Genomic DNA, 22,753 nt, shown 5'->3' on the forward strand with positions numbered 1-22,753 from the left:
GCAATACATTGTTTTCAGAGGGAAGCCAATCTATCTCAGTTGAAACAGCCTCTGTGAGTCTTGCTGTGTCACCAGGGCATAAGGAGAAAAGCCAAGTCACAAGTCTGAACCCACCAACAATGAAGTACACACACACACACAAAGCTTACTTTAGCCATGTTTGCTAAACACCTCCTGCAAAGCAATGTAGTCCTACACTAAAGTCATGTGTAATAACCATCTGAATGCAGACGTGAATTTTCCTTTTAAGCTTCATGACTTATGTCAGCTTTTTGTGTAGACTTTAAATAGCAGCAACTCACTCTGCACTTGCCTGTATGCAGCAGAACAAGTTAACAATGAACAATTACGGTAATATTTTATCCCAGAAATGTATTCTCTTATTCCTAAAACACTATATTATCTATCATAACTACTAATCAACATGTAAAGCAAGGAAGCCTTACAGTGGCTAAGTTACATTAGTCTAGTGTACAGCTAGTGTAAATCCCATACATGTGAGTTTTTACAGAAAGCCTTAGTGCAGGGTCAAAGCCCTCTACACTCAGTGTCTATGAGAAGGGAGGAGTTATACTTCCAGACAACCCTGAGTTTGTGGAAGGATGCCTGGTTCCCAGAGTTCACCAAGCTGTGGCCATCAACCCCCCCAGCTCCTCACCCAGACACCAGCTCACACATTCCACAGCCCTCCAGGTCTCACCGAGTGGGTGGCTCTCGTGACAGCAGGGTTTGACGAACACATTTTGAGGTCGAAGCTACTGTTCACGATGTATCTTCCAAAATTTTGCTATCCTAAAACAGTTGCTCAAATGGGAAATTCTAAATCAGTGACACAATTACAAGACTTGAGAACTGGCTCCAGTTTCTTAACTGTAAGGATTCGCTGCTTTGTTATCAATGACAATCTTTGGGTTTTGGACTTGGCTGGACAAAACAATCAATCTGAAGATGTTCCTTTGAGCTCAGGGAAATTGCAATGACAATTTTTTTCACTTTCTCTTTAATATATTACAAACTAAACCATTAATCAATTAATTATGAAAATAATCAGCATATCAATAAACAGCTTAACAGGCCTAACAGCATTTTCTGCAACCACGGGGGGCAATGAAATAATAACATCACATTAAATTTCTCTTAAAACCTCTTTGCATAAAACGTCACTTTGTTCACTTGACTCAACAAGATGTGTGAGCCTTTTTCCTTTTGCTGTGAGCTGGATACGGCGCACATGTGCTTGCTTTTAGTTTTGTTTGCACAAAGCTAATTTTTTAGCAGTGATGAAATAACAAATAATAAATCTTATCTGCATAGCTATCAAACTTACAGAAAACTGCACAATACTTATTTGTTTGAAAAAATCCACTGGGATAACTGAAATGGTCATTGCACTTCAGCTCATAAAGGTCTTTGTTTTTTCATGATTTCCTGATCAGTACCATGCATGTGCAACTCTCAACAGAGGTGAGAAGGAAGCGAGATGGCCCACGCCTTAGTTCAGGGAAAAATTGTTTGTCTAATTCTTTTTTACCACTTGATCAGACGTGGTTTGTCAGACTAGCCCATTGTGGCATTTTACTCATCCCGGGAAACTGAGTATCTTTATTGTGCTGTTTCACCTTTGCTGATGTTGATTTAAACTCATTTTGGAGTATTATTTAGCCAACTGTTATCTCCTCTTTAAAGTGAATTAGTGGGTGCAGGGCAGCATGCTGGTGCAGTGGTTAGCACTGGCGCCTAATAGCAAGAGGGGTTCAGGTTTGAATCCCAATCTGGGCCCTTCTGTGAAGAGTTTCCATGTTCTCCCTGTGTGGGTTTTCTCCGGCTTTCTCCCACAATCCCAAAAACATGCACATCAGGTTAACTGGCTACTCTACATTTCCCCTAGGTGTGAGTGTGAGAGTGTTTGGTTGTCTTTCTTTGTGTGTTGGCCCTGCAACTGACTGGTGACCAGGAATGGATAGTGGGCACAACAACATTGTTTTGTTAAAGACATTTTCTACAGTAAATGTGCAGCAATTAGGAATAATCCCACTTATTTACTCTCATATGTACAGTAGACAGTTTTCTAAAGTAACAACCTACATCTCACTCACATAGTTTTTCCTCATTTAGTCTGCATGATCTCCTCACTTTACTCTGTACTTTCTGTATTTTCATCTTCCCAGCAGTCAGCATCTCTTCCTCATGTCTCCCACTCTCCCCTGAGAGTCATCGTCTCCTGTTTTCTCTCATGCTCTTTAATGTTTCTCCCTCCTCTTCCCCTCCTCCTCCTCCTCGAGCACCCCGGGGGCCATTCCTCGTCTGTGTACCTTTGATCAGAGCAGTTGCTTCAGCGTGCAGCCGTATTCTTTGCCATGATCACCTACGTCACAGGCGTAAACAGAAAGCTCACGCGCATAGTATTTCAAGACTAAACCAGGAAAGTTCAACAAAGCCTTATTCTCTACATATATCTGCAAGCGCTCTGCAACAGCTTGCAAAACAAACCCCATTCATGATCAGATTCAAGATCTGTTCCTCTGAGGGTTCATCATCTTCAGGTCCCAGAGGAGGAACAAAAAGATGATCCTAACAAGAGATATTTATTTTATTTTCTGCTTGTGCTTTTCTTGCTGCTTTCCTCCCCCTGTGGAGCACATAAGCATCAAAGCCAGGCACAGAGAATAGGACAAGGAGGCTCTCCAGCGCCAGCCAACCTCGCTGGATAAAAAGCTAGTGGTCCTCTGTGTTGGTGTCGCTGGCACTGATCTCAAGATGAAACTATGGAGTTGTTGCTTCCGACGGGGGCGACTGGCATTTAAACCGCAAAGGTCTCCACTTCAACTGGGATCCAAGCCCCGAGGGCATCAAGTGAGGACCGGGTTCCAGTTATCATGTCAAACACTTCCAGCATAGAGATGAGAACATCAAAGACTAGATACAGTGATTAAAGGCTAGATGGGACTCTTATTTTCACATTCCCTTAACACTGCTGCTGATCATAAGCAGGCTTGACTGTTGTTATAAGACAGAGATTAGACCAAGTCTGCAATATCTGCAGTCAGTTGCATCAGCTTTGTTTGTTGCTGAACAATATACTGTGCAGAACAAATTAGGAGATTAAATATCAATATCTCCCGCAAAACTATAAGTCAATAGCATCTGGCTGGTACAGTAGTGAGCTGCCGTGCTGTATATCCACGAGAAAGCGTGTAGAGATTTAGAGAGCATGCCAGCCAAAGTAAACAGCCGTACTAAACCCACAGTGCCCAGCTGTCAGACTGCAGGATTCACACAGCTAACTGGAAAAGCCAGGTTACAATATCTTTATCATGCATTTATTTGTAGGAATGGTGCTATATAAAATAGGTTTATTATGATTATTAATAATATGATTATTATTATTGAGTCCAAGTGGACATTTGTCCAAATTTGAAACAATTTCCTCAAGATCTTCCTGAGATACAGTCTGTAGCAGTCAGTTTGTGTAAAGGAGTTCTTCAACTCCATCTGGTGTTATTCATTCAGTCAGTAGGTGAGTGTCTCACAAAGAAAACGGTTGTTTACTTTATGACTTCTTAACTTTTGGGCAAAGATCGAGTCTGTTTCCTATTTTGACATTGTCAAAGACAATTTGCTGGCAAGATTTTGAAACTTAAGATTCTCCTTTCTGCTGAATCTCGTCCCCTCTTTCCCTACATATTTTATTATATTATATGAGTCCTGTGATGTTGTTTTTTTTCCAATAAATAAATGTAGAACTATTGCTGTAAGTGCCCAGAAAACTGTCTTGAGAATATGATTATTATGACTTTTAATAGAAATATGTAAAGAATATTTGTGCAAAATTTCGACAGTTTTAACTCAAAAACATCAGCTGTAAAAACATAGGCGCTAAACCTCAGTTAAAACTGGGTAAATTTCCTTGTATGTGTGTACATATACTTGATATACCAATGAAGCTGATACTAATTAAAGCCCCTTCTCAGTGTCCAGAGACAGACATCTGTTTAGATGGTACCAGGTGAACACCTCCAGTAAACTTGCACTGAGTAATTCAGCAGATTTCTCCTCCATGTTAACCTTCTACTTCGAAGAAACAGCACGTCACCTTCCTGTACTCTGTGAGGTAAAATGTAGCTTTTAAGAGTTAAGCTGAGTGTTTTGCCATTGAGAACTTACGGCAGATTTCTACTGATTCACTTGGTTATGTAACTTCTAAGTGCCCCTACACAACAAGTGTACCTGCCTGTAAATGCACATATTTCACAAGCTCGACACGAGAAGTCTCCCATGTAGAGAAGCAGTCTGAAAGCTGCCCTTGTTAATGTCTGAGCCAGCTTGTAACCACATCATCACATGTAGGCAAGAGGCCTCTCCACACAGTACATACATTATCCAAACCAAACCAAAGAGCCCATCACAAGAACATCCACAGTCTATTTAAATCCAGCCAGAGAGCTTTGTTAATATTAGCAGTGGCATCAGTTACCTTCATGAGTGCTGCCAGGCTGTTGACAAAGACTGGCTTCTCTTTAGCCAGAGCAAGCAGATACACCATGGCCTGTTCCCTGCTCAGACCTTGTCTCAGCGCCGGCACAGTCCTGCTGCCATGCAGCACATGATACCGGTCCATGACACACACACACAGTCTCAGGATCGGTATACTACAGCTCTGTAACAGGACTGGTTCCACACGGCGCCTCCTGTACTGTAAAGTGATTTCACAACTGGCTGTGCTACTTTGGGATGGATGGAGAGCGGCCTACCCCCCCATGTAACCCCCCACCCCCATCCACTCAGGTCTTGTGAGAGGAGGTGAGGACAGGGGCGGAGTTAGAGATCATAAGGACTCCCTCGAGTGGGAGGACGCTTCCCGGCTGCTTCTAAGAAAAGCCAAGTAGAACTTTACACTGTATGTACTGGTTGGGCTTCACCTGAAATAGGCTGATAAATTTAATCCAGGCAGAAGGTATAATGACTCCAGTTTCCACTGTTAAGTGCAGAAAACTTTTTGGTGTAGATAACTACTTTGAAACATGCTTTGAAGCTTAGAGTAAGGCTGAGTTTGCTGCATATTTGCACATAATGTGACTGCTTGTAATTATTTCCCTTTTGGCTGCACAGCAAAAGTAGTAAGGGGTCAGTTTATCTTAAGTGGTCAAAAAATACAGTCCAAATAACATTTGGATAAGCTTAAATGAGGGAGGGGGAGGAAGAATGGAACAGGTTGGATACTGCGGTTCTGTGTCTTACGGGAAATGTCAAGGCTCAGCCCTCCAAGCTTTGTGGGACAACAATGAAACACTGCACGATTCATCTGTTTGTCTGTGTACATGCTACAACTGTTGAAAGAACTGATGCCATTTATTTATGAACTGTGATTTCAATGTTAAAAATACTGAGGTTTGAGAGGTACAGAGACAAAGAAGACATCTTTAAAAGTGTTAGGGCTGCAAAGATTAGTCAGTGACTCGATTAATAAATCCAATCAAATTCAGTAAACAAATAAATAAAACCCAATGAAATCAACAATCATGAAAATACAGTCATTCAGAATATAAATTTGTCTGCTGTTCACTGATGGATAACATTTTATAAAGTTTGCTGTCTCATTCAGCAGAGATCTACTGGATTATGACAAACTTCTATTTAGATGACCTGTTTTAACAATATTTATTCACATGACTGTTATTTAGCCCGACCTTATTGTTTATTGTTAGTTTGTTGTTATCTTACTGCAAATAAAGTTTCAAACTGACTGGATGTGTAGCTATTAGTATTTGGGTGTGAAATGCCACTGTAGCACTGTGCAGTGAGATGACCCCCTCTAGTGGAAAACTGCTGCAGTTGTAACACACTCCTTATTACATTATAAAAATGATCCAGCTAAGGCTTCAGACTGAACTGCTGTTATGTTCTCTGATGATCAATTAAACATCACAGAAAGAATAAAAGTAGCAGCAAATCATCAGTGCTAATCTAACACTGGTCTTCAGTAGAGAGAAAGAATCCACATGAGGCATATTTGTTGATGCTGTCTCATGACTGGATTACTGCAGCTTTCCTTTGGACAGCCAGAGAAACAGAGTCATCTGTCCCAGATTAAGTACCACACTGTCTTATCTGTTGAGGCCTGTTTAGTTTTCAACCACAAACAGCAATCTGCCTCTTGCTGATTCAAACTACTGTCACAAACCTGCAAATAGGCAGGTTGAGTCTGTAGTCTAAACACTGCATTGTTGTGTAAGGAAAATGATATGCAGTAGTGCCATAACTCCCTTTGAGCCTGAATAAAGTCAGTGAATTTGTACAGCACTTTGTATCAGTGTAGGTGCAGGGTATATCTGGCAGTCGAGGTGGGCATGTCTGGGAGCAGAACATATTTGGTCGGGTACTGTAACATGGTGGTATACGCATGTGGTGATCTGTTCCAGGGTATATTTGGTCTGCTGATCCTCATGGACAGTAGCAAAGATTCCAACCATGCAACAAAGTCTTGTCTTTGTGTCACTGGCATTTGTGACATCCTGCTGGGCTGGAAAATGACAACGGTACAAAGAAAGACAAAGGAGAGGACAGAAAAGGACAGAAGAGACAGTGCAGTCTGACTTATGATGATGATAAAGGTCAGAGTCTGACTTCCTTTTAAAGTGCCACTAAAACCAATCTCTACCTAAGGCAAAATATTCCAAACTGAAGTGCCAACCCTGATATTCCAAGGGTGATTCCACAAGGAAAAAACACTGACTCGAGTGTCTAGGAAAACACCTCATGTGGGTCATCATTAAGGACGATAAGCAATGTGGGACTTTCACTGACCTCCAGCAGCAACCAGCAAGGACTGCAACAACATATCTGCCTCTCCACAGCAGGATTCTGGCTGCCCCCTCCCAGCCATCACATGCAAGTCAAGCTAGCTAATTCGACTGGAAATTAAACAGGAACAGACAATGTTTCATTGTGTAAAATAAAGTGAACAGCACCTGACAAAATGGTATTCCTGCTTCTTTGTCATTTGCTATTCTGGGTGGAGGGAGAAGCCTCATAGTTTTATTAGCAGGTGGAATGTTTGACAATACAAGTTGCATGCAAAGAAAATGTAAAATTCACTGTACGCCTCTTCAAAGTAACAGTGACATACTGGTTTGAATGAGCGTGTTACAAAAAGGCAGCCTAGGGTCTGCCCATTAAAAACAATGGCGTAATCATAACTCACGACATGGGAGAGTTGAGGTCATCTCATCATGTCTGTGTGTGTGTGTGTGTCTGCCACAGACGAAGCATGTTGCAGCTTCATATGCCAAGTGGGTTTGCCAAGAGACTGAGACAGCCCTGTGGAGAGAGCAGTGCCAGGCTGGACAGCTGGGATCAGATGGACACAGGAAAAACAGTCTTCCCTCTCAGACTGGTTACTGTCTTCAAGGACAACATAATGAAGCTGAACTCAGTACTGCTTAAGGACTCTAACTGTTGTATCACTTAACCAGCATGGTTGTTGTGATGATGTTTTTAATGATTCCTGCCAATTCATATGTCAGATTGATGCACATCTTCCCATGAGCTGTCAGTGTTTTTCCTGTTAATTTTTTCTTTCAGGATGAAAAAGTCTCTTCTGGGAAACACACAAATATGATAAGGATATATTTAATTATTATAATATTAAGGTATGATAAATATATATATATATATATATAAACGGTGAAAGACAAACAGCTGGGCCTTTGGGTACACTCTTCATCGCAAACTTCACCTTCTCATCTTTTAATAGCTGAAGAGCTTTCAAGCCTCCTCTCAGTCGAGTCATAAAGCATCCAGCTTGATTCACAAGCCAAAGGTTCAGCATCAGCCTTTACATCATATTATTCCTCATGATGGATTTAGAAATTGCACATTGCAACACATTATGATGTGAATTCCAGCTAACATTCTTGGGAACAACATGAACACAAATATACGCACAAAACATAAATATATTCAAATGTCATTTTACTGATTAGACAAAATATTCCATGCAATATTGGCTTTCAGTATTGTTGTATATGTTGGTCAATAAGCAAGTAGGCTTGAGGTTTCAGTCCTCTCTCTTTATACCATCTGGCGCTTAAATTTGAGGTCAAACACTGTTTTAAGCTGCCAATTAATGTTGTCAAAAGTAAACTTTTTAGTACCATGTGTTAAACGATTTAATTTGCACATATGACAGTACTGAATGTACCAAAACTATAAAAACTAGCTTTGCAGTTCTACACCTCCACAAACTAGTAAAGCTGTAGTCCATCTAGACTGACACAATAAATGTAGTGACTTACTGGAAGCTTCATCACATGGTGAACAACAACCACCTGAAGCTCAGTATCATCAAACCAATGAGCTTGAGGTGGACTGCAAAGCCTCAAACAGGGATGTTTCTGCAAAGAAGCTACACACTCTAAACTGTGGAGGCTTCACACACATCTTCAGCCCGGCAGTGCAGAAGATCTCTACAATCAGGACACTTTCAGGGTGGACTCTGAAGATTAACGTCACCCAATGTGGTCACAATCTTTCCTCCTGTTCCTGAGTCATGCTGTTGAATAATGGACAGAAAACACTATGATGTCATAGTGAAGTTGACCTTTGACCTTTTGGATAGAAAAATGAATAGTTCCCTCAAGGCGTTCCTGAGAAACTGCATTCACGAGAATAAGACAGACAAGGACAGACTGACGGACAAAACAAAAAACATGGTTCTCAACCCAGTGCTGCACAGATATTAGATTACAAATTTTTGTATGTCTTTGGTGACTTTTTTCTATACCAGCACTGTGTCCTGGGGACTTGGTTTATTTATGCCTTGATAACAAAACAAATATCAAGTGTCATTTGTTAATACCAGTATTGTATTTAAGTTTAAAATTCTGTTATTGTGACAACACTACTGCCATAAACAGTTCTTTGCTAATATTGCTGAAATAGATTAAAAGTACTGAATAATTCCTTAAAGCTCTCAGAAAATTAGGCTGAAAGTTTGAATACAACACTATAAATATTTCAGGTTATGTACTACATAAACAATGAGGTATTAGTCAACTAAATAAGTCAGCCAAACTGCATTTCAACAACACTAACAGGCGTGAGCCGTAGAGCTCCCAGCAGCCTCCTGCTGCCTCTGAGCTGTGTACTCCTGTTGATTTCACAATAAGACTCTTTTTCCTGAATAAACTTCTCCGAGACTCATTGTTCATATAACTTTGTTTTCTGGTAATCAGTTGTGTGAATGAGTAGCAGGCTGTGTGTGAAATGATTTAAATGCAGACGCTCTGGGGCACAAAAAATCTGTCATGACAGTGAGTCAACTGTGACTAATTACAGGCCCTGCAGCTCCACGCCCTGCCTCCTCAAAGAACTGCGAGTTTCTGCCTCTGAAAAATACAACAACATAACAGGCTGCTGAGGAATCCTGCCTCTGAGTCTCAGGCAGACCTCGTTTGTACCTCTATGCCTTACTTGACATAAATGTGCTTCTCAGCTTATGTACTGAGACCGATTTGCGCTATCTAATGTCAATATTTTTCTTTAAGAGCATATAATTTGTACTAGTCCAAAGGTTGCTCTATTAACCTTTCATCAAGGGGTTTGACTCACTGGGGTATGCTAAGGATAATATGGGGAGTACAGGTGCACACTGTCTGTTTTATAAACTCATTGGCATCTTTTGGGGGTACACCTCTACAATCTAATGTGATTCAATACAACTGCTCCGCCATGAAATCTACTAAGAGGCCTATAACATCCAGTTTTTGATGATCTTATCCAAAAGATGCTAATCAGTGAGGACCCTGTGTTAGTGTTGGACTAAATTTCTTTATATCAGGGGTTTCTAATTTTTTTTGTCCCTCTTTACATGCATGAGGTGGTTAGAATAACACAGTAAGGAGACACCAGAGAATGTTGGCTAACAAAAACACTAGAGCTGCCACAAATAGCTAATGAAAGAAAATAAGTTGATAACTATTTAATCATGTCAGTATTTTTCCAAGCAGGACTGTCAAACATTTGCTGGTTTCAACTTCTTAAATGTAACAATTATCTGTTTTTCTTTGTAATTTTTGACAGTAAATGTAGAGTCTTTTGGGTTTTGGACTGTTGAAGCTGTTGGAAGATGTAACTCTCGTTCAATTTGGGCAACTCTGATGGGACGATTAATTGCGCAAATCAATAATAAAAATAACTGTTTTGGCGGTCCTAAAAAAGAAGAAGATGAAGATAACTAGCAAAAATTAATATTTTGACATCAATACAAAGTTTGCATGAGAACCCTATGAGACTGAATCACAGGGTGAGATTAAAAATACTGGGGTCAGAAATTGGGGTATCCTCCTAACTGTAACCTTAACCCTAGCCCCGGGTTGTGTCTGATGTCTGTCCATACCCCAACCTGAGACGTGAACATAGCAACAGACGGCAACACAGGACTGGTTTCACTTTGGTCTGATAATACTCTTAACTTAAGTGGGTCTCTCTCTCTCTGGCCTTGTAGCAATTAGCCGAGCCTACTGTTGTTGTTAAGGGTTAAACACAGTCTCCATGTAAAGATCTGGCACAGATGACACACTGTTTTACTGCCATGCCTCTATAGGAGGTACGACAACACAACCTGGTCCACAGAGACAGAGGGCATGTCGTCTCAGTCATCCAGCTGAGCTGCCTTCAGTCAGTGTCACACTTCCAAAAACACCCATTTTGTAATTACAAGCAGGGCAGACAAACGGCCTCTCATGCAGGCATAAACACATATAAAGACTTTTTAAAGGCCTTTGTTTCAGTAGTTTCATTCAGACTGGCAGACAAGTTCAAGATGTCTGACGTTTTTCCCTCCTCCCTCAGTTCAGATTAGGCAACAACAAACAATGTGGTTGCTATGGGCTCATCTGGGCACCCGGAGCCTGTAAGTCAGCAGCAGTTTAGACAGCAGGCCGCCAAGTTACAGACAGCTCGCCGAGAGGGTTTATGAGCCTGGTTACTCCTCCTTTTCCAAACAAAAATGGAGCAATCGTTACATTCTCCTCTTTCAGGAGGTCACACAGAGTGAAGACCAAATCTCTGCAAGAACATTTACTATTACAGATAAACTCTTATAGGACAGTCATCATGGGTTTGAGGGTGTTTGAAGCGAATTTATGACCAGCCCCAACGTCAGCAGTAGAATGCCCTCATATCACACTAGAAAGATTTTCTTTGTCAAACAAAATCTAAAATCATCTATTGACTTTGCCAAAAGAAATGAACTAATTTCAATAGACCAGTTTTATGAAAGGCTGCACAACCTTATCAAACTACTCGTGTAGCATAATCCAAAGCTCATGAGTACCAGTGCATTCAGTACACTTCCAAACACCAAGGTAATGTTGAATAAACAAACCAGTTTTCCCCAACATTCTCATAACTGGCAGAAGATCTGAGCAGGACTCTGGTGAAAGAGCTGAAATGTGTCGGGGATGAAGCACAGGTGAAACCTTGGTTGAAATTTCTATTAATTTAATTTCTATTCATTCATTCTGCTGCTGATATCATGACTGATAAATTGTAACAGAAACGGCCACCACTTTTAGATGTTTCATCCAGAACGCTGAAATTTGTCCAACTGCATTTTTCTCCATAGTTACAAACAGACATAGCCTCAACACATAGGTCTGTCAAACTAACCATGAATAAGTTGTGGGATTTGAAAGCCTTGCTCAAGGGCACCTAACAGAGATGAAGGGCAGTGTAGATGTCAAAACCCCTCCAGTTACTCCAGTCCTAAACTCCTGCAAATACAAAGTGGATTATTCTATGTTCACACTTTAAACTCCTCTAAAATAACTGCGCGCTACATAAGTACAGTCGACTGGACCTGAGTTTGTCTGGTGTTTCAGGACAGAGAGGTGGTGTAATTTTGGGTTAACTTTCCAAGTAGCACCCAAACCATTAACAGTGATTAGTCCATCGCAGAAAATAATTAGATAATATATAAACAATTATTACATACTTAAACTTGATAGTTGAGCAATCATTGGTTATCTATCAAGAAAAGCAACAGCTTGTCAGGATTTTCCGGGTTTCTCTGTTTTTTACTATTGAAAATTGAAGGCACTTGAAATAACTTTAAATAACTTTGAATTTTAAATAATTTTTCATAATTCTTGACATTTTCAAATTAAAAAAAAGATTTTAAAATAATAATTAAAAAAATACTCAACTGTCATAAGCATAAAAAAAACGATGACACATCTAAACCTGAAGAATCCAATACCATTGAGATTAGTTGTCAGGAAGAAAACAACTCTACTGTAAAGCACACTTAAGGTTGTGAGTAAAACATTTGGTATTTTCTCGATCAGGTCAAGAAATGAATTCAAACCCTGTCATGTACCAAGTCAGTGTGCTTTAACCTTTAAGTTTAAATGGTGTAACAGCTACATGACTGAAATGTGTTCTTTTTAAGTGTGAACCACCATATGTTCCTGACTCACCAGTCTCTCCATTTCCTGCTCTCGAAGCCTCTCTTCTCTCTGTCGTCGGTGGTACTCCAGCAGCTCGTCCTCATTGTCACTGATCTCAGTGATGCTGTTCTTCCTCTCCCTCATTCCAGGGTGGGGTCTTCCTGCAGACATCTTCCTATGGGTCCTGGGGCTGGCCACGGGGGATGAGCCAGGCAGGGAACCCAGACTGTAAGCAGGTGACAGGGAATTCCCAAAGCTCGCCTTCCGTACTCCCGCACCACTACTGCCCTCCATCATCATAGAGGTAGGCGATGGACTGCGGGCTCGGATCCCCCTGCTGCACGTTGGCTCCTCGGATGTAGATCCAGACTTGCGTCGGAGCCTTGGACTCTCAGGAACAAACTTTCCTAGACTCGAGGGGCTATCTGGAGTCCTCAATGTGGAGACAGTCCCTGGGAGTGCCCCTGGGAGTACTGGAACCCCTCTACGAGCCATTGAGGGACTAAGAGGTGGCAGTTCTCTCATGCTGCTGGCCCCTACACTGCCACCGTTTAACTCCAGGTTTCTCCTAGCCATGCGAGGGCTTTCAGGGGGCTGTAGCGAACGTGGATGCTGCTGGAGTGGCGATCCTTGAATGATGTGCACAATGGGGTCCAGTGGAGGCTGGAAGGCTCTGGTGGGTTGGGAAAGCTGCTTAGATGGGCTGGAAATTAAGGAGCAATCAGTGAGACTGCTCTGCTCTCTGAAAGGGCTGGCAGGCCTTTCCTGGAGCACCGTGGTTGTCTTGGTCCTGGGACTGGAGGGCGTCGGGGATGGACAGGCCGGGAATTTGTTAGTGAGTCTAGGGCTACTTGGCACAATGTTTCGGCTACTGAGAGACTCAGAAGAGGACAGAAGAGGGGTCTGTCGAGGGCTCTCAGACCCATCTTGGCCCAGTCCTCTGCGGCTTGGCTTGGGGCTTGGAGGTGTCTCTACTAGGAGTTTCCTCTGCAGCCTGGGGCTTTCCTGAAACTTCTGGCCCACCCCACTGCTGCTAATGTTAGGCAGTATGGTCCGTGGCTGCGGTACAGGTGGAGGCTGGGCGGTGAAGTTGTAACTAGAGGAGCGTACAGGCACTGGCGGCAGAGAAGAACTCTGGTCCTGGGGTCCTCCGCTAGGAGACGGGCTGCTAAAGCTCCCACTGCTGGCTGCCGAGGGAGAGGAGAGCGGAGAGAAGGGAGGGGATGTATTCTCATAGCTGGACCCCACGGACATGGCCCCTGGGCTAGTAGGTGGGGACAGAAGATACCGCCCCCCTCCATTGACCATTGGTGAGAGAGGAGAGTGGGGAATGGGTTGAGAGTTTTTACCCTCCGAGGAAGAAGGCTGTGGGTCATCCATGACTAAGGAGTCCATGATGTCCTGGAGGTCCTTCTCAATAGAGCTGACAATAGCACTGTGCTCGGACTGGACTCTCTCTCCAGCAGCTGGTGCAGACTGGGCTGAACTGGCCTGGTGATTCCCATTGACCAAGCTGTCTGTGTCTGAGAGAGAAAAAACAACTCTCATCAGCTTGCATCTTATAAAACAAAACAAAAAATACAATGGGTACAAAGTAGAACATGTCTAAATTTGGAGTATAAATTGTCCTGAAGTGAAGAATGATATTGTAATGGGCTTTCTTATTTCAAAACAAATGTATCGAACACAACAAATGTCATTAGGCTGCATTCAGATTGAGATAGCCTCCTCATCATTGGTGGGGGTCCATGGACCAGTACTTGAAGCAATAAAATCTGAGCTCTTAACACAAGTACCCTCAACGACCTTCTCCAAGAATGCAATACTGCATTATCTATTGATTACCCATCATCAGAGAGGTCTAATGCAAAGCTGCCGAATGAGCTCACCTTACCAGTCTTTCTCTAACGGTAGTGAGGACGCTCATTAAAAAAAAAAAAAAAAAAAAGCACTACAGAACAATGAAATTCCATGCATTCTCACAAATTTTTCATATTTTGCCTGACAGGGACCCCACCACATAATTAATTACTTATACCATAAAATCTGTGGTGCTTTAATGTAAAATCTTCTTTCCTTCCTGGTTTAGTTTAGTTCTGTCTAAGTGCAGAAAATAAGCCAAGAGGTTCAAAGCCTGTATTCAAATATGGATGCCAAATGGGCTGCCCAGGTAGGTGAAACATCACCAAAATTGCAATATAGCCAAATGCAATATCCAAATGGCAGAAGCAGTAATTTTTGGATATAGGGAAAATGTGTGACAAAACAGTATTAAAATTGAGCAATGTTTTTCAGTTAAAATGAAAACTGTAATGCAAAAATGATTATTCCCACTAATAATGAAGCATATCGCAATTGCAGTATATGTCAAACAATCAATATTATGATATTTCTGCTCTCTTTTGCTTCTGCTGCTTTCTACATTTTAAGTCAAGTCAGAACCTTACTATTTAAGACATGTTAAAAAAAATCATTAATAAATCCAATGTTTTCTAGACAGGTAAGCATGAAGGCCAAGGAGGGACGGCAGGAATGAGCGGCGAGGAAAGTATAACGGACACAGCCGAGGAGATGAACAGATCGACAGGCCTGTGCGCTGGATAGGGATCAGGAGAAAATGTGCCTACATAACCCAATTACAGTGTGGCCCAAAAGCAACATAGGACACAGGCCTGGTAATCTAATCTTAACCGTCTCTCCCTCTCTCTTTCTCCCTCTAATGTCAGCATAGTAGATTATTACAACAGAAACGAACGCCACGTGGGAGAGTCATCAGCATGGCCTTGAGGCAGGGAGCAGAGCACAAATCAGGTTTTATCAGTGCTATATGACATCTGTTTAAATGGACTTCTTGTCTGTTTAAATGGTATCATGAAAATAACTGCAGCGTCGTGGAGTCATCAGTGAAAACACTGAGAGGTAATAGATGACTAGACAAGAATAGAGCTGTCAAGTCCTATAGTGATGTAATCACATTAGAAATAATTTTTAAAAATGACTGTGGGATAGAGCAAATGATAATACAATCATGGGACAGCACAGACAAAACGAGAAAGTAAAGATTTGTAAAGATGACGTCAGAGTGATTTCCCAATGGCCAAAAATGCTCTAAAATATACAAGCTTCACAAATAATACATTAGCTGTGCTTGTTCAACGGAGATGGCAGCAGCTTCCTTCTCCCCTATAGTGACTCTGCCATACTGCGAAGCTCTGCACTCATTACAACCTGACCACTATATAATATGAAAACATTTTCATGCAAATGATATAGCATTAAGGTCTACAGGCATTCTATCCGCGGAGCACCGCGTGAATGTCAATGTCACATCGTGTCTAACAGACAGCAAACCGGCTTGATTCTTACGTAGAGTCAAAAACGAGGGGGGGTGGGGTGACAAAAATAAAAGCAACCGTTTGCTGAGAGAAGAGAAAGCCCGTGCAATGATGTCATTGGTTACATCGCTTCGTGTACACCATGTCAAACTTCATTTAAAAATATGGCAATCTAATGTTAACCTACCTGCCAGCAATAATGAGTGTCTGATACAATATGACTAAGTCTTTTTATTACATTAAAGAAACTCCTCAATTCGGCATAGATGTCATCGTCAATAAGCTCTAGCTGCTTAAACATATGCTTGGTCCATCTGCCATTCCCTGAATTTGCTCCGATCAGAACACATTGTGATATTGTGACCCAAGCGAAAGATCTGATTATTTCCCCGAATAAAGCACATATTTATTGGCCACCTGTACGCTGAATGAGAAATCAGATTGCAATGAATCGAGTTAAGTATGCAACGAAGTCATTCGCTGTGTGCCCCTTTCCAGAAAAGCAAATGAAAGATAAAACTACAGATTTTTTGTGGAGTTTGGCGTGTGACCGGTTCGTATCACTTATCTTGCCCAAAGCTCAGGCATTAAGTAGTACGGCTACTCACATGAAGGAATTAAACTGCGACCCGGTCAGTTTCAGTGCGGTTCACCAGCTACATGACACACACTGAGGCCCACATCCTCCGGACACCGGCTACAGACCGGGTGTGACGGAGCCCTGCCGTGCCGTGCCTGGCTCCACATACACCGAGGGAGATATGGAGATTCACCACCGAGGTGATATTTCAGCCGGGGGTTGAGGTGCTAGGCACCGCTTCAGCCCACGGTACTACTGGTGTAAAGTTATTTTAAACGTAACACCGCTTTTCCGGTAGAGACCTTCAACATAAAAGCACAACTTTGCTACTTAACGTCCACGCTGAGGATACACTTGGTACGTGGCATAGTTAAATGTGCTGTTAAAACAAAAATTAATCAGTAATACATGTTAAACTGTATTGTCCACCTCAACGTGACAGACTTATATAATGTAAGTCAGTCCTGATTGAGTCTGTTCATTACCAGCATTATCCCTAGTGTTCTGAAAGGTAATGGAATACTATACATTTCAATACACACAAATTCTATGTGAGATTAGATCCTTCAAAACCTCGCTGAAACACGCCATTCTCCTCAAAAGAGTATTAATTTTATTTTGAAGGCAAATCGTCTTACTCCAATGTCATGGCTACCTTGACATAGCTTTTCCTGTCGAGGGTGATGTGAGTTACTGCGAGATTTACAGCAGTTGATTTTGTGTCCTGTCACTGTCACTGTTATTGTCTCTGTGCTGCAGATTTGTCTCTGTGCATCTTATTTTATGAGCTGTATGTAAAATGTGAATCTGCACAGTAACTATTTTGGTCAAATAAATGTAGTACATTAAGTACAATATTTAATTTTTGTAGACTGGAGAAGAATTAGAGTAGAATTATAGCATGAAGTGCAAATATTTAAGTTAAGTACAAGTATTTAGTTCAATGATGGTAATTAGATTTAACTAGTGTTCAGAACAGAAGTTAAATTTGACTCTATATTTTAAGAATATAATATAATTTATATAAAGTTTTGGAGTTGTCCCAAAGTCAGTCCCAGGTTCTTTAAAAAGTAATTAGTTTAAAAACTAATGCCTGCCTTTTGCAAACTTTTTCGCAAACGATCGAGCAGCCAGTGACAGATACATCAGCCCAGTAGGGGAAAGATAATTCCTTTTATTGAAAAGTGAGACTAGCACACAGATAAACAGTGACTGGGTGCAGGAAAGGACTGGAAGTGAAACCCAGGGAGGGAAGCTGGAGATATGGCAGACAGTAGAATGGAACCGGAGCTTTATAAATAGTCTGTGAAAAAGATACTGTAACTCCAGCCATCGCCCTCTTTAAGTAAGCAACTCAGAGCCACAAAGCAGTCTGCTGGTCTGACAGAGTCACAGGAAACGTCCAATCAGTAAAGAGGAGGTAACTGAAAGACGGCTGGCTGAAGACAGCTGGTCAGTGGGCCGTCACAACATGAGAAGTACATTTTGCACAACTGTACCATAACAGGCACATAATGGGGTTTAATGAGAGCAGATCTGTACCTTCTATTCAACCGCACATTTACAGCTGATGCACAGGCAGTCAGTATGAACTTGAAATTAGTGTCTGATCTGGGGTGCAGCAGGGAGCTTTTCTCTCATCAGAAGTGAGTGAGATGTTTGCCTACTACTTTTCTGAACCTACAAAAAGTTTATTTTTTTCCTGCAATGCAACATGGTGCTTATCTCAGTATTTCAAAGAAGTATGCGGCCTCTTCTAAGCGAGGTATGCTTATTTTAACTGCTGCTTAATAAGTCTAATATCACACATCATAAAAATGTCATCATTTCGGTTGATGTTAGCGTAGAGGATCTTCATTCAGCGGAGGTGGGACACATCCAAAATAAAATGCTACAAGAAACAAATGCAGCTTTAATCCCCGGCATAAGACACGGTACATGACACGACACTTTGTGGCCCCGGCCTTAATATGAAAGTTTAATGTTAGTGCGGCCCGCGAGTTTGATATGTATGATCTAGATTGTTCTTAAGCTGTACGCTGTAGTAATGTCTGGGACTAGATGGAACTATAATGGAACTAGATGGCACTTCACTCGTGGTGCTCAAGGTGCCAAAAAATACATTGGATTACTAATGTTACAGTTCAGCTGAGAGGGAAGCCATTAATGCTTACATCCTGTGCTGTCACAAGCATAATCCTCTCGTTTTGCTCACCTGTCTCTTGAACATGTTACCATGAATATGGTATAGATACTAGCACAGTGACAGTCTCTTGTACTCCAAAAGACTGAGTTCTAGCCAACCTCATAGGCTGCTGCAAACTGCAACAATGTAACCCTTGGTCCAAGATTTTAATGTCTTATAGCAAAAACTGACCATAACACCATATATTAGCATGGTTCGGCTCTGATGTACCTGTACTACAAATTGACATCATTGTTTTATTTCAGACAGAAAAGCTGGAGAATGTATAGCCTCATAAAAAAGTTTAGTCAGTTGGGTTATTATGTTGGGTTTGCGTGATTTGTGTTTCCAAGTAGATATGACGGATATGCCCAGATTATCATGGGAGTGGTATAAGCAGGTTTCATCTGAATGCACTTCAGGAATGCATAATTGAGGAAAATGGTACGTTTCCAAACAACGGAAGGCTTTCATTACTGGATCAGGAAGTCAACAGCAGCCAGCATGCCTGTGTGCTATACTTAACCCCCAGTGGCAGGCAGCATCCACAGTAAAAGGAGGGAAATAAGAAGATGCTATGACACATCCCTGCTAGTAGAGATACACTTACAGCTGTGTGGTTGACAGGATGAGCACTCAGAACACACACACACACACACACACACACGCATGCACTCACACTGTGTACACACAAGCAGCTGAAAATTTTGCCTGGAGACGCAGTGGAATGACATGCTCATAAAACATGCATGGCGTGAACTAAAGCACCAGGTCCAAGCTGGGGACCAGTCAGGCTGCAGGGTTGAACGGGTACTGCATTTTACAGGCTGATACTGACAATGGTCTTGTTGCAGGCAGACATAAAAGGTAATTGATACCTTTAATACACTTGGTTGACAAAACTATGAGAAGTTTGTATTTGTCACATAATATTTCTTTTGTCACTGAAACCAACTCAGTATATGTGGTATGTGTCTCTGGTAAGTCTTTTAGTCTTTAAAGCAGGTTTGCCCAAAGTGAAGCCCGCTAAAGCCTTCAATTTTGTCACTCAAATTTTAAAAGATTATAATAATGCATAATGCAATGTTTTAATGTTGTCAATGTCAATGTTGTTTTTTTTGTGAGGTTAAAAATGCCCTCATAAGTGCTGCATGTTTGGTATGGCCCACCATTAAGTTTCGGCTCACCAAGGGAAAAGTTTGGGCACCCCTGCTTTAAAGCAAGGACTAATTTCTTAAAAGGAAAATGACAATCAATCAAACTAAAACTAAAATCTGTCAGCAAAATTAAATTGCAGGTTAACAGACTACTATTAAAGCCATACATTGTCATATATCAACGATGAATATACTGTTTTAGCTCCAGCAGACTGTCGTGTGCTTCCACACCTCCTTTATTCTTGCTCAGCTATTTAAAAAAAAGGAAAAATGTCAAATACTGCTGTGCAAACATCCACCTGTAAAATACAGTGCCCTGCCTGCTGGGGTCTGCAACAATACAGCACATTCATTCATACAAGCAAAGCTGAAACTGGAACTTCAGGAGGGAAATGGTCTTTTTAAACCTTATTAATGATGTGAGAAAGGGTCACTGTGTATTTTATTCACACTGGACTGGCTGTTAGGGGAAGAGGAAAACCCTGATATGATCTTTAAGGTCTCAAGGTTGAGTGAAAGTCGACTGAAAATACAGTAAAATTACTGAATGGAGTAATATGAGCCTGCATTATCACACCCTACCTGGACATAGCCTGTAGTCCCCGGTGGAGACACTGCCTCCCTGGGGCACCATGCTCTTCATCCTGAAGGCTTCTTCAGGGTGGTTGAAGCGGAAGAAGGCTGACTGGCCAAAACACAGCATACAGCCTGAAAAACAGCACAAACATAATTTGGACTTGGATTAACTTTGTTTCACAGACCCCAAAGGAACTTACAAAATTAACAACTCAAACAAGTTAACCAAGTTTTTTGAGATTCAGTGAGAATGTATGGGTCAGTTAATCTTCAAACTGAAAGAAATTTGGCCCATTATTCATCAGAACACAGTAAAGTATTCCAAAGAGTTAGCAAGCTGCACCAGTCACCTTCCGAGCATCTGAAGATAATCTGGTGAATATACATCAATAATTACAGGAATAATTTCATATGCTTTTACGCTTTATTGCTAAAAGATGGATGAGAAGACTGATACCACTCTTATGTCTCTGTAGTAAAGATTAAACTAATTTTAACTTAGAATAAAGACTCAACAGCACTGTACTTCCCATAAAATCACAACTAGTTGTCTTTCTACAAATTAAACAAACAAGATGCAATGTGTTAATTAATAAGCTTTAGATGTGCTTGCAGTGCTGGTGAGTAGGAATTTTTAAAACTTAAAGCTAGCAATGTCAGCTTTTTTCCTTATAGCCAATGTGAGAACAGCAAAAACAGTTAGCTGGCTCCCACTTCTGGCTTCATATTTACTGTACAGACATGAGAGCACTAACAACCTTCTCATCCAGCTGGCTGAAAGAAAGAAAGGGAATAATCATATTTTCCCATTGACCAATAGGACAATCATCCAAAAACCATTTGCGACTTTCAATATTATCTACATTGGATAGAAACACAGAGCACTGCCATAACAGCCAACAGTGGGCTAAGTAAGGTGAAGAACAGGCAGCAGAGTTGTTCTGACAGTTTTGGTGTATGCAGTGCAAAGTTCTCAGACAGGAACCAACAAAACATACAGACTGTGCTGACTCAGAAAAATCTGTGCTCACAATGGTCAACAAACAAACCATGAGGGCACAGATTCCCTGAGGCTAAGGCGATGATGGATGATAGGAAAAGTGCAGCCAATACACAAGACGGAGATCTTTAAATGTCACATCAGTTTACACTTTACAAAAATGAGCTATTTATAAGTTATGCAAAACCACATATTTGCATACATTTCAAAATCAAAAGATCTGCATTACGTGTAGATTAAATTTTAATCAGTAAAATATCCCCAACATCAAATAAGTCTGTCTTCTCTTGCTAAATGAAATCCCATTGGTTTATACAGCTGAGCTATCTGATGCGCCTCGCCCTGCTTCTACAGGAAATACATCCAATTAAGGAGATAAGATGCTCTAAAACAGTTATTTACAGTAAACAAAATGATGACAGGCTGAGTCTTCTATCTAAAGGATTCAAAGTTCATTAGATGTTTGTCAGCTATGGTAAGCTTACCAGTCCATGCGGTCTATAACTCATTTTAGGTTTTTATGTGAATGGGGATTTAACGCTATCATCTCAACACTGTTAGGTGGACTGTCACATATACATTCACTTGTTGTTACATATTGCTTTTTCACTTGATAATACATGGAGTGCTGTTAGTTAAAGATGCTGCTTCAGTTCAGACTGAATGTCTCTCGCTCATAGTGACACACTCACATAGAATCATTATCCAACTCTGCACTTCCTCTTAGCTGCATACAGCATTTTAGTGTTTTTCAGCTTAGTGTTTTTGGTCTTATGGCCCACAAATTTAATGTTGTATCCACTGAATGTGTAAATAAGAATCTGTGTGCTAACAGGCTTGACACATCCACTTTATAAAGTGTTAATATGTAAATTTGAGTATATAAATTATTTTCAAAGTTCCAAAATGACCAAAGTAATGATTTAGTGGTTCAAGTTGCCCAGTGCTGCACATGCAAATGGCGAGAATAAAAAGCTGAAATAACCTGCTGATGTTGTTTTTGATACAAAGTGTCTCTCATGTGAAGCAGCAGGGACAGAATATTATCATAGTGCCATTCCTCACACTGATCGTGCCTGTATTCACTAACATGACATAACTCAGATCCAACAAACGCGCTCAGTTTCCATGGTGCAATCAATCATGTCCGCATAGGACATAATGCATATATCTAATTCAGCCCCTTCATGTGCCACAAGCTCAATAACTGATAAGAGATCTCATGTTTATTGCTTTCTCAATATAGTACCATTGTCCTGTTGTGATAACGAGTAAAAGGTCTTCCGCCCAGGCGGAGATAAGACCCCTGTCTGTCGTCAGCGGAGAACACGAGTCCTTAGGTAATGACAAAACCTTCTCCATTACACAAGGGGCTGCAATGGTGTACAACAAAGCCAGGTGTCCTTTTATTTTGGGTGGACACACACGGGGAAAAAGCTACCTGATTACAGGTGTTGTGTTCAGTTTTGAC

At 41.2% G+C, this 22,753-nt stretch overlaps 1 protein-coding gene across 17 annotated transcripts in view; it reads right to left on the bottom strand.

The window, feature by feature from the left end:
- The window catches only part of phldb1b (pleckstrin homology-like domain, family B, member 1b), a 106,775-nt gene that overhangs the window by 31,324 nt on the left and 52,698 nt on the right, over positions 1-22,753 (bottom strand). For all 17 annotated transcript variants that reach the window (XM_046388352.1, XM_046388356.1, XM_046388357.1 and 14 more), the window contains 2 exons: positions 20,289-20,414; positions 12,480-13,972 (listed from right to left, as the gene is read on the bottom strand). In XM_046388352.1, coding sequence (XP_046244308.1) covers positions 12,480-13,972; positions 20,289-20,414 — 1,619 coding nt within the window. The remainder of the gene's footprint in view (positions 1-12,479; positions 13,973-20,288; positions 20,415-22,753) is intronic.

This window comes from Scatophagus argus, chromosome 5, assembly GCF_020382885.2.
Source record: "Scatophagus argus isolate fScaArg1 chromosome 5, fScaArg1.pri, whole genome shotgun sequence".
NCBI classification, from domain to species: Eukaryota; Metazoa; Chordata; class Actinopteri; family Scatophagidae; genus Scatophagus; species Scatophagus argus.